General features: G+C 36.3%; 1 protein-coding gene across 1 annotated transcript in view; it reads right to left on the bottom strand.

The window, feature by feature from the left end:
- Positions 1-701: 701 nt before the first annotated feature.
- The window catches only part of LOC121409454 (TBC domain-containing protein kinase-like protein), a 51,598-nt gene continuing 40,513 nt past the window's right edge, over positions 702-11,786 (bottom strand). The window contains exons 16-21 of the mRNA XM_041601388.1: positions 11,311-11,433; positions 9,894-10,055; positions 8,273-8,454; positions 7,809-7,984; positions 3,927-4,086; positions 702-2,862 (exon numbers count right to left, since the gene is read on the bottom strand). Coding sequence (XP_041457322.1) covers positions 2,752-2,862; positions 3,927-4,086; positions 7,809-7,984; positions 8,273-8,454; positions 9,894-10,055; positions 11,311-11,433 — 914 coding nt within the window. The 3' untranslated portion in view covers positions 702-2,751. The remainder of the gene's footprint in view (positions 2,863-3,926; positions 4,087-7,808; positions 7,985-8,272; positions 8,455-9,893; positions 10,056-11,310; positions 11,434-11,786) is intronic.

Below are 11,786 nucleotides of genomic sequence, written 5' to 3'. Positions count from 1 at the left end.
TTTCTACACATTTATTTTGCATTCGTGGACTTCGCGAATATCATTACTTTTGATTGGAGGACCATTTTTACAGAGCTCTGATATATTGTGATTATTGCAACAGGAAAACATTTCCTTTTGAACTTTTATGTATATATACTGTGAATGACAATAAACCAGGATCAGCGCCCAGTTGTGAGTTGATGTAGCAACACAGGATAACAAGTGACTTTCTTTATTAATAGGAAAAACAAATTACCTATACTACTTTGTTACATTTGTACAAACTGCATATGTGTAAAAATTCAGGTGCGGTCTGTGGTGAAGTAAGGGAAGACGCCTACTGTGAAATTGAGCAGGAGGCGTTGGAGATCAAAGAGGCAGGACAGCGGGACCAACTTCCTTAGCAGGACTCCAGCCAAACAAGGACGGGGTTTTCGGATGAAGAGATACAGTGTAATGGTGGTAATGGATAGAGGAGTGGACCAAAGAGGTTCGCATTCAAGAGCTGGATGCATATCGGGGAGAAGGACGTTCATTGGGCGACTATCTCATTAAGTGGTGGCAAGAAAAGTGTGCTATATTCTTGGAGGTTGCCGCCAGATCCCTGATGATACTTTGGGCACTGGTTACCCACCTCTCTGAACACATTACTTATTTTGAATTGTGATATGCTTACAGATACTGGGCCTTCATCAATTGTTGCACGTATTCACATGAGGATGTTGGGTTTAATTACGATGTTAGTTGTGGTTACCGTCTCAAAATATGTTCAAACACAACTTGATGAAATGACCAACCAAGTGTTTGATTGTTTGAATATAAATTAAGCTAAATTATTCAGGTAGAAAAGACCTAATTGCTATAGCGCTATAATACTGAATTGGAATATGCTCTATTAAATGACAATTCAGTAGTATTTGTTGAGAGTTATATCATTCCTGAGAGTTGATTTTTCCAAGCAATAATCATTCTTATCCGATCCCACATGCACTTATGCTGATTTCTTACATTTTAAAAACAAGTGAAGAAAATCCAACTACTGACATTATATAGCAATAAAATAAACACCCACAGGTAAAAGAAAAGAGGATTAGTGAGAATTATATGTCAGCTAATCGCGAAGTTACATCTAAGAAAAAAAAAAGAAAAAAAGATGAACAAACATGACGTAATTGGCAAGATACAAGGAAAAAGTGGACTAATTGACAATACAAATTTTTGTGTTCATAAGGTAAACATTATTGACAATTATCGCTGAACTCTCCATCAATTTACTAGTGAGACAAAAAAAAGACGAAAAAATAGATTTTCTTGCTTACATCTATGAAAATAGTGGTATGGAATTTTGTTGGATATTGATCGGAATACAGTAAAAACCTTACGCATGACATAATCTCATGGCACCCTCCCTCAGAGGATATAGGAACACGTGTAAACTGAGTTGTCGGAGATGCGCCAGGTGCAGATCAATACATACACTAAAGAGGGACTATAAAAATATATCTACATGTACTGTTGTACATGTACATCCAAGACACCACTTGGTGTCAATAAAGTCATTGATATTCCTTGCTGATAATCAATGCATAGCTTCTATCTTTAAACCATTTTAATTGTTTAAAAGGGTACCCCGGCTGAAAATCATGTGGTTTGAAAAATATCAACAACAAAAAATTAATGGACAAAACATTTGACAATTTCATAAAAATTGGATGAGGAAATGCAAAGTTATGGCAATTCAAAGTTTTGTGTTATTTCTTGAAAGTGTTCTGTGTGTGTCCAGATGAATATGCAATGAGCAAGCTGATGATGTCATCTCTCCACTTAATATTCTTTAGTACTTAACTAAATGGAATTATGTTTATTGAATTTCATCCTCCAAGAATGAAAATATTGTGCAAGATAATCACTGCTGAAACCTGTTTCGCTACAAGAGAGGAATGTTAATGCACATAATGTATAAACATATGAAATAATTTAGATTTCATAAATGAAACAAGTAATTAAGAGAAAATGGAGACATGACATCATCAGCCCATCTATTGCGTACTAATGAGCGGAAGCAAAATAATGCAAAACTTAAATATTCAATAACTCAACGAACAGATTTTGATGAAATTTTCAGCATTTTGCTCGTTGAATTTCATTTATTACACACTTTCATTTTCAGCCTGGAGTATCATTTTAAATCTGTAAAGAAAAAAAATCTATTTTCACAGTAATGGTTTTTCAATGCAGTAGAATAATTTTGATGAGATGTGTAATTTCTCTACACTGATGCAAATAACGATGGTGTGTCTAATACATAATGGGTGGTATACTGGTAATTATACCTAGGTTTAATCCCAGTCTAACTAGAATGCTGGCTTCATAGTATTCCATGGCTTCCATATTCATGGCAATTAAAATATACACATCAATTAGAATTAATTAGAGTACTGCATTTTGATATTTGTAATATTTCGGGACTTAACATTTTTTTGATTAATAACATTTTTGCAGTAGGATAGGAATAATTGTTAATTGGTGAATAAGTTGACAAGAAGTGGCACTCCATAAAACTGTGGTGTAAGTTAACCCAAGTTTTAATAAACCATGGCTATCAGAATTTAACCCAATACGTATATATCAGAATTTATTTCATATACACAATACAAATGTAAAGAGGTCATTGTTGATGAATATTTTGGATACTACGACAAATTTCTCTCACTATTGCTTTACCGTCACAGGCCGTGAAGTTGCTCGCACTACGGAGACAGGATCGGGTCAAAGGTCGGGTGAAGAGACGGTGAGGAGTCCAGTCGAGCGGAGGCAATCGATCCCACCATGCATCACACATACCTTGCTGAAGCCAAGCTTGACCAGCTCTCTTGCAAACTTGATATGAAAAAAATGAAAAGGAAAGTTGGACGATCTAGTGGTTAGAGCATGGGACTCATAATTGCAAGGTTGTGAGTTCAAATCCTCACTGCCATTGTCTCCACTTTGATAAAAAGGCCCGAGAGTAATATCTGTCATCTATAAGGTCAGCCACTGTGACTGACACTGTGACTGATTAACCAACACGTAAAAATGTTTCCTAGGTAATTGGTTATATAAGGGCTTAGCGTTTACCAGCAAAAAATGCTGTCCTGCCGAGTTCCTACAGGAGTTACCATAAACAGAAACAGACACAGAATAGAATCATCAATAATATTTAGAGGAATACTGTATGTAGTTTGTATTAATAAGAAGTATTGCAAATGTATTAACTTCTGGGGAAATAAGTGTGTTAAAAAAATTCCTATGATAACCTTTAACAAAAATACATTTATGAATATATAGCCTATGCAAGGTGTACAAGACAATAGGCTTTTTATTTTAGCTAAATCAACACAAGCTGTGTCTATTAGCTTTGTTGCATGATTTCCCAGACACTGCTCTCCCTATTCTCAATTCTTTAGTCTCAGAATAAACTGGAGGATTATTTCTTTAACCCTAATAAGACTGGGGGGGGGGGGGGTGCTGATTCAGCATCCATCATCATTATTTGCGATTAATTCGCCGCGCAAATTTTTGACCGCGTCGCTCATTAACTTTTTTTTCAAGTCTCCTGCAAATTTTGAGATCAAAATAGCTTATGTGCTAAAGAATGTGCATGCCAAATTTCTGCGGGAACAGGGGCCAAGATCAGAAGGGGGGGGGCAGTCCTCAATACATCTCAAATAGCCCAGTCCTTTTAGGGTTAAACCATGGGTAACGCACGTGCCAATTTACGTCGCAATCGCGTGATCAATCGCCGAGATCTGCATTTTTTAATATTTGTTATGTTAGTTTCAATTCTTCTTTCATCACATTTTACTGGCTTCGTGTAAGCATGTACAATTCAATTCAGTCTGTGATTGCCAATTATGTTTGTTTTGCAATAAACCTGAATTGAAATGATTTTGAATCATACTCACATTGGGTGCATTCTTTCCCTTGTGTCCTACCACCGTCACCACCCTGCCCCTGTGGTTATACAGCTGCGTCACTGCAGGACAGGGGATCAAGTCCCCTTCGGGTGAGAAAGCCGAGTTGAATGGAATGTTCACACTGGCTGGTATATGTCCTCTTGAGAAGCTGTTAACAAGGTTTATCAGTCAAGGAACATTCATACGGACATTCAGCTTTCAGGTTATCGTGTCCAGGGGGAGGGGGGGTTCCATGACAATTACTTTTGGAACAATTGCTCCAAAAATTCCACACACCAATCAACAGGGTTCCTGGCTTTTCACGAAAACATAATTCCCTGATTTTTCCCTTATGAAGTTTAAAAATTCCCTGATAATTATTTAAACCCATTCCCCAGGGCTCGAATTAATCGACGGCCATGTCCATGGATGCCTCTTTGCTTGGCCGTTATGCCCTCCAGAAAAGTTATTCAGTCACGGCCATATTCTTACCTGCCCTTTTCCTTTGGCCGTCATGCCCTTTGGTAAAAAAAAATGCCTTTTTTCCTTTGGCTGCCATGCCCTTTTCTCTCAATAATTTGATATATACGATGAATTTATTATTTTATGATATTAAATAATGTCAAAAATGTCATTTTACCAATACCTCAGTGATGGGTAGGGTAATTCCCTATGTTCAGTGATACTTGATTGCTCTTATGTCCAAGGTTCATGAATCAGATCCATAAACTTTCAAAGTTATGATGGTAATTCAACAGATACCCCCAATTCGGCCAAAGTTCATTGACCCTAAATGACCTTTGACCTAAATCATGAGACCTGAAACTTGCACAAAATGTTCAGTGATGCTTGATTACTATTATGTCCAAGTTTCATGAATCAGATCCATAAACTTTCAAAGTTATGATGGGAATTCAACAGATACCCCCAATTCGGCCAAAGTTCATTGACCCTAAATGACCTTTGACCTTGGTCATGTGACATAAAACCCATGCAGGATGTTCAGTGATACTTGATTAACCTTATGTCCAAGTTTCATGAACTAGGTCCATATATTTTCTAAGTTATGATGACATTTCAAAAACTTAACCTCAGGTTAAGATTTTGATGTTGATTCCTCCAACATGGTCTAAGTTCATTGACCCTAAATGACCTTTGACCTTGGTCATGTGACATGAAACTCTGATAGGATGTTCAGTAATACTTGATTAACCTTATGGCCAAGTTTCATGAACTAGGTCCATATACTTTCTAAGTTATGATGTCATTTCAAAAACTTAACCTCAGGTTAAGATTTGATGTTGACGCCGCCGCCGTCGGAAAAGCGGCGCCTATAGTCTCACTCTGCTATGCAGGTGAGACAAAAAGTGGCCTTCATGCCCTTTAGAAAAATTTGCCTTTGTGCCCTTTTGACCAGAATAAAAGTGGCCTTCATGCCCCTAGAAATTTTGGGGCATCCAAGGCCACTTTACCCCAAGCTGAAAGTGCCATTTTAAAAATGGCCTTGACCCTCTCAATTTTTAATTCGAGCCCTGCATTCCCAGTTGTGCATGTTTTCTAAGTTGTTGCAGTAAATTACATGTATATTCAGTATAAAAGCAATAATTTCAAACTAATTAGTACCACCACAACCAGACATTCAATGGATGTTGTTTTGATATGCAACAAAATATAACAGAGTCTGACTGACTACCGTGCTTTTGACTTTTGGGCTAATCAAAATTCTGTGATTTGAGGTATTTTTTAAAATCAAATTCCCTCATTTTTTCCTGACTGGAAAAAAGTAAAATAATTTTCCCTGATGGGCTAGGGACCCTTATAAAATGGCTAATGTCAACCCTGGATTTAACATTAAACCCTACCCAACTAAGCACGACCCTAAACCCAAGACAAAATAATGCCCAGAGGAATTGTTGCAGGAGCAAATGTTGTGTTAATCCCATGTGGGAGCCCTGTGGTCTAGGAAGTAAAGTGTCTCAGAAAATATCCTGAATGCCCCAGACAGAAAAGTGTGCACTCCAAAAAGACCCTACGAAGAGCTAAAGGTGAAATTCACAAAGTGAAATGCTATAAGCTACAAAGCACACCAATACAAGTTTCATGCATATTAAAGGAAACCAAAACCCAAGAAGAGAAGCAATCTTATTGGAAAGAGTAAAATGAGAGGAACAATTTAAAAAAAGTTTCATCAAAATCGGTTATGAAATAAGCAAGTTATGGACAATTAAAAAGTCTTGTTGTACTTACTATGTGGATCCTCTAATTGGCAAACGTGCTTCAAAATGGCTGATTTTGTGGACAACTCTCCATTTGTTTTGTACACATATTTTCAGATTTTCCCCTTTATTTTACATATTTCACATTATCTCCTCCTGACCTTGACATATATGGTGTGGATTATATTTTCCCATGACATATGTTGTGCTCAGAAGGAAGCAAGATGCAATTTGAAAGATAATGAGGAAAATCTGAAAATTTGTGTACAAAACAAATGGAGAGTTGTCCACAAAATCAGCCTTTTTGAAGCACGTTTGCCAATTTGAGGATGCCCATAGAAAGTATAACAAGAGTTTTTAAATGCTCATAACTTGCTTATTTCGTAACCGATTTTGATGAAACTTTTTTTAAATTGTTCCTCTCATTTTACTCTTTCCAATAAGATTACTTCTTTTCTTGGGTTTTGGTTTCCTTTAACTGCTTGCCAGCTGAATATTTTGCTTAATAAAGGTCAAGTCCACCTCAGAAAAAACGTTGAGTTAAATCAATAGAGAAAAATCACTCAAGAGTAACGCTGAAAATTTTATCAAAATCAAGTTATGGCATTTTCAAGTTTTGCTTATTTTATAGTCAAATGCAAATGAGAGAATAGATGATGCCCCTTACTATTTTTGTTTTTGTGTGAATTATACAATATTTCAATTTTTACAGATATGACAATAAGGACCAACTTGACTGAATAATTAAATGTTAATGGTAATTCCACATGTTCAGGGAGAAATAAACCTTTGTTTCACAGGACAATGGGAAGAAAATTATAATATTTTATATTTTATATGATAAAATGCAAAAGAAATAGTGAGAAATGTCATCAGTTCCCTCATGTGCATACTGACCGGGATGTGCATATAGCTGTTTTGTGAAATTAAGCGAAACTTAAAACTGGTGAATAGCTTTCTTTTTTTACATCCTTTTGTTAAAATTTTCAGTGTTTTGCTTATTGGATTTTACTCTTTTTATTTAAATCAACTCTTTGTTGGAGTGGACTTGTCCTTTAAACACTAATATGACCAAGGGGGGGGGGGGTAGATTCAGCTGCCACTCAACACTTTTCAAGATAAATCCGCTGTGCCAAATTTTTTGACCAGGCCTATTTTTTCTTTGAAATCTTATGCAACTTTCAATACCAATTAGCAATGCCCCGGTGTATGGTTCAGAAATTACAAAACATTACATAAGTGCACGTCACTGAAAAACACATGAATATGTGTGCATATCCAATGTGAATTGTGTTTTTAGCCGAAATTCATGGATGTATCCTTATTTCGAATTTCAAGGATAAAGCTCAATCGATTTAATCTTGTTTATGGTCAGAATAAAGTCTGCAACGATTTCCATTGTAAAAACAATAAAAACAAGAGTTTGAAAAAAAAAACCAGTCTATTTTTGAAGCAGGCTAATACGGGTTATTCTCAAACAAAATACTCAGCTGCTGGAAAGCAGAGAAAATGCATAAACCTAGCATGGTTTTGTTTTGAAGGATAAGATTGGTATATGATTTGTTTTATTTCACTTTCGGCTCCAGTCGTTCGAACTCTAGAAATTGCCAGGTTGACGACGAGCTGGATGGCTAATGAACAGATTATAATCACATTGTTTCATTTACAAGGATACTCGTCACTAGACCGGATGTCAACGATGAGGATGATTGGCTTGCTGTTCTTATTCTTCTTGGTTGGACTATGAGAAGAGTTGGAGCCACGAAGGTCACAGAGTTCAAGAAGATCTTCAGCAGAGATTCGAGGAGCCACTTCTTCTTTCAGGTCTTTCTGCGAAAGGGCTTCTCTTGACTTCAAAGAAAATATGTAAAGATTGAATTACGTTGGTAAATAAGAATTCAAAAACTTTAAAAAGGCCAGCTGTGGTAATGATTTCAAAATGTTTACAGGGGTAGTTCAGCCTGACACTAAGCTGGTTCTAATAAAAGCAGAAACAATTCAGAAAAAATATTAGTTAAAATTTGATGAAAATCTTTCAATGAATGTGAAATTCCCCTTTCATGTTGAATGAATGTGTACTACAACTGACAAGCAGATGAAATTCAACAGTGATACAAAAATTGTGAAAGATGCACTCACCAGTTCCGATCTAGGCTGATCGTGGTAGTCTGTGCTGTAGTACGAGACAGGTTTGATCTGAGACGTTGCCGTTATCCGATCTACCTTCTTGGGCGGGTGTGCATACTTCCTATAGGTGGCACTCTTGGGAGTGTTGCAAAAGATGCGGATGGAATCCCTCACACATTTCTCTATGTCAATCTCTGTCATTGCAAAATAAATTGTCATCCAAAATTCATTTATGGGTAAATACATGAACAATAATTAACAAGACTTTTCGCCACAAACTCATGAAAAAATGAAATTTTTATGTAACCTTTTCAGCAGAAGTCAAAATACATTTTAGTCAACAACTATTTTTGTTCCTAAAATTTGGTTAATGATGACTGCTAATGTCTTTTAACTTGGAAATTCCAAATGGTAAAAACAATTGTTTCAAATGCATAATGCATCAAAACATATGAGAAGAAATATGTATTGATAAAAAAATTGTAATTCACAGCACTATTTTTTGTATGCTGTGGCCCCTCTTTTATTAAAATCTGATATACACTATAAAGAATTAACCCTATATAGCCCGGGCTATTTTGAAATTGCATAGCCCGGGGAGGGGGGGGGCCTATTAGGCACCCCCCGTCAGATCTCGGCCGTTTATCGACCGATTGCGACCAAATTTGGTGTGTAAGTGTCTCATTATGTATTTTACAAGACTGCATTGTCAAATTTGTGATATTTATTATCATTTTTTATTCATCTAATTAATTATGCAAATATTCAAATTTTTTCAAGGAATTTTCATTTTTTTGTAGTTTTCCCCCCATTTTTTGAGAAAATGCAATGGAATCAAGCATGTTAGTAGCCAGTCATGTAATCTAAAAGACAGCTCACTCAACTGTATTGAAATTGTATAATTATTAGATTATAATAGTAATTAATTATGCGCATATGCTAATTTTTCGCGATAATATTCTTGTTTCCTTCCGTGTTTCCAAATTCTTATGTATTTCTTTGTTTTTAATTTATTATGTATTTCTTTGTTTTGAAATCTCTATTTTTTATTGTTTTTTTAAATCTAGAATAGTTGGTGATAGCCCAAAAGAAGGTTATGTGAGGAAAAAACAGAAAAAAAACATTCATCTGACAACATTTCTTGTAAAACCCATACATTGTACACACAAAAGTCAATGGAAATTGCCATTTTCAGTGACATTGGTCACGAATATGTGCTATATCTCCGCAAGTACACCCCCGATTTTCGCAAACAGGGTCTCAAAATGTGCGGGAGATGTGAAAGAAAAAAGTCATGAAATTTCAGCGTATTATTTTTTGCATTTAGAAATTATTGCGAAAAATGTGGAGGGGGGGCCTTTTAGGCCCTCCCGGGCTATATAGGGTTAAAGAAACTACTACCCATTGTTATACTAAATACAAAGATCTACCAAATAGCAAATATATATGTAAGTCACTTGAAAACGCTTCAATTTTACTTATTCATCTAGCTCCGCATTTCGGATGCGGCACTGGAAGAAAAGACCGATTGTTAATGCGGCGATACAAGCATCTCTCACTGAAAATACTTGAGTGCACTGAATCACCACTAAACACATTCTCATCTGTGCATTATTTGTTATACAACACTTACCAGGCATGTCTGAGAAGAGAAGGATGCACTCATTGAAACCAGCAATGAGTAAGCTTGCTCTGAGCTGCTGTAAAATTGCTACTCCTATACACAGAGGGAAAGACGATGTGCCCAACAGGAGGGTGTCCCATAGATGGAAGATCTTATGAAGGGGAAACACATCTACGATACAGAAGGGGGTGTGAAAAAAAAAACAATTATAAAGTTAATTAAGAATTTAACTATGATGTAATCAGGAGGGTGTCCCATAGATGGAAGATTTTATGAAGAGCTAACAAATCTGCAATACAGGAGGAATCATGGTGCAAAAACTGGATTAAAAAAAAAAAATTAAGATTTCTTTTAAACCCTATCCAGCCGAGGAGGGGGGGGGGGCAAAAACTGCCAATCTGTAACGCATTGCCATTTTGTTTTATATTCATTTGATAATAATCCTTAAAAGGTATCCAGACCAAAATCTAGCAGTTTTGGGGCTGTTTTTAAAGATTTAAAGCAAAATATGATTTTATCCATTAATTAGCATAATCAATGAATTAAAAATAAATTTGAATGATTTGGGTACAATTGACAAATCAAATTGTAGAGATTACGTCATTTGAGACGAGTGCACCAATTTTCATCGCGATTGCACGATCAACTATCGGAGGGGGGTGTTTTTGCTCCCCCCTGGGCTTTGCAATTTAAAAATAGCCCAGGCTTTACATGAAAATGTACCAAATAGGAGGGTGTCCCAGAAATGCAAGATGTAATGGAGAGGAAACATGTACGTCTACAACACACTAGGAGAAATTGCATACACGTACAAATGCATTCAATACAAAATCAATAAAAGAATTCTCAGAGTGTAAAATCGGGACTGTAAGCAATAAGGGAACAAAATCTTAGAAAACGTTAACCAGCTTGAGTAGTAGGATGATGGACAGTCAACCAGCCAGAAACGTCAAGTCTCTCTACTGCTTCTACTCATCATCTCTACTCGCCAACTCAAGCCAACATCTCCTTATCCATTCTACTACTCAAGCTGTTTTCAACTCATCAATATCTTCTGGTTTACAGTCCTTTTCAGGACTACATTCAAGAAAGATTACTCTACTCTCAAATTTCCACTTTCTCGCCTATCCATTTCTTTTCTTCTTCTATCCACTGTTTCTATGACACTCCACATGGTGTACCATAAACCACATCAGCGATTGAGGATGTATTCAGTTTACATTTAAGAATACACTAAACCAGACGTCTTCTTCAATTTACCTACACAAAAACATCTTTATATATAGAACAAAATGCAACATGAGAAAACTGGCCTCATGAACCCTTGGCCTAGTAGTGGATGAACCCTTGGCCTAGTAGTGGACCCTCCCCATTTCAAACTATTCACACCAAAGTTTTATTCAAAATCCTGAGATGAGATACTCACGTGAGAACATGGTCAGAAACCAAGGGATTGCAAAGAGTTCAGGGATGAAACCTATACTTTGCAGGTGATTACTCAGCTCAGGATCATGGAATGCAATCATGTGGGAAAACACTGCAAGGTATTCTAAAAGAACAAAACAAAAAGAAAAAATATAGGAGAATAATTATTTTTCTGGACATCATCACGTATCTCATGATAGTTCAAATGTGTAACGACAGGCAGCTTCATCAAAATAGGCAGGAATCCTCATGACAGAGTACTGTGCTGATAGCATGTGCAATGCTGAATTTTTTTGTGATGCATTTGTGATGGCACAAAAGTAATAATAATAACAATACCAGGCATTTATATAGCGCCATCTATGTAGAAATATTCTATTCCGGGGCGCATTGTTATTATTATTATTACCCCGGCTTTAGCTCGAGCTGCCTTCCAGCGCTCACGCATTCAAGGAATTATTCCTGTTGGGTATCCAT

Source organism: Lytechinus variegatus, chromosome 1 (assembly GCF_018143015.1).
Source record: "Lytechinus variegatus isolate NC3 chromosome 1, Lvar_3.0, whole genome shotgun sequence".
Lineage (NCBI taxonomy): Eukaryota > Metazoa > Echinodermata > Echinoidea > Temnopleuroida > Toxopneustidae > Lytechinus > Lytechinus variegatus.
This window is presented reverse-complemented; position numbering and strand designations above follow the sequence as displayed.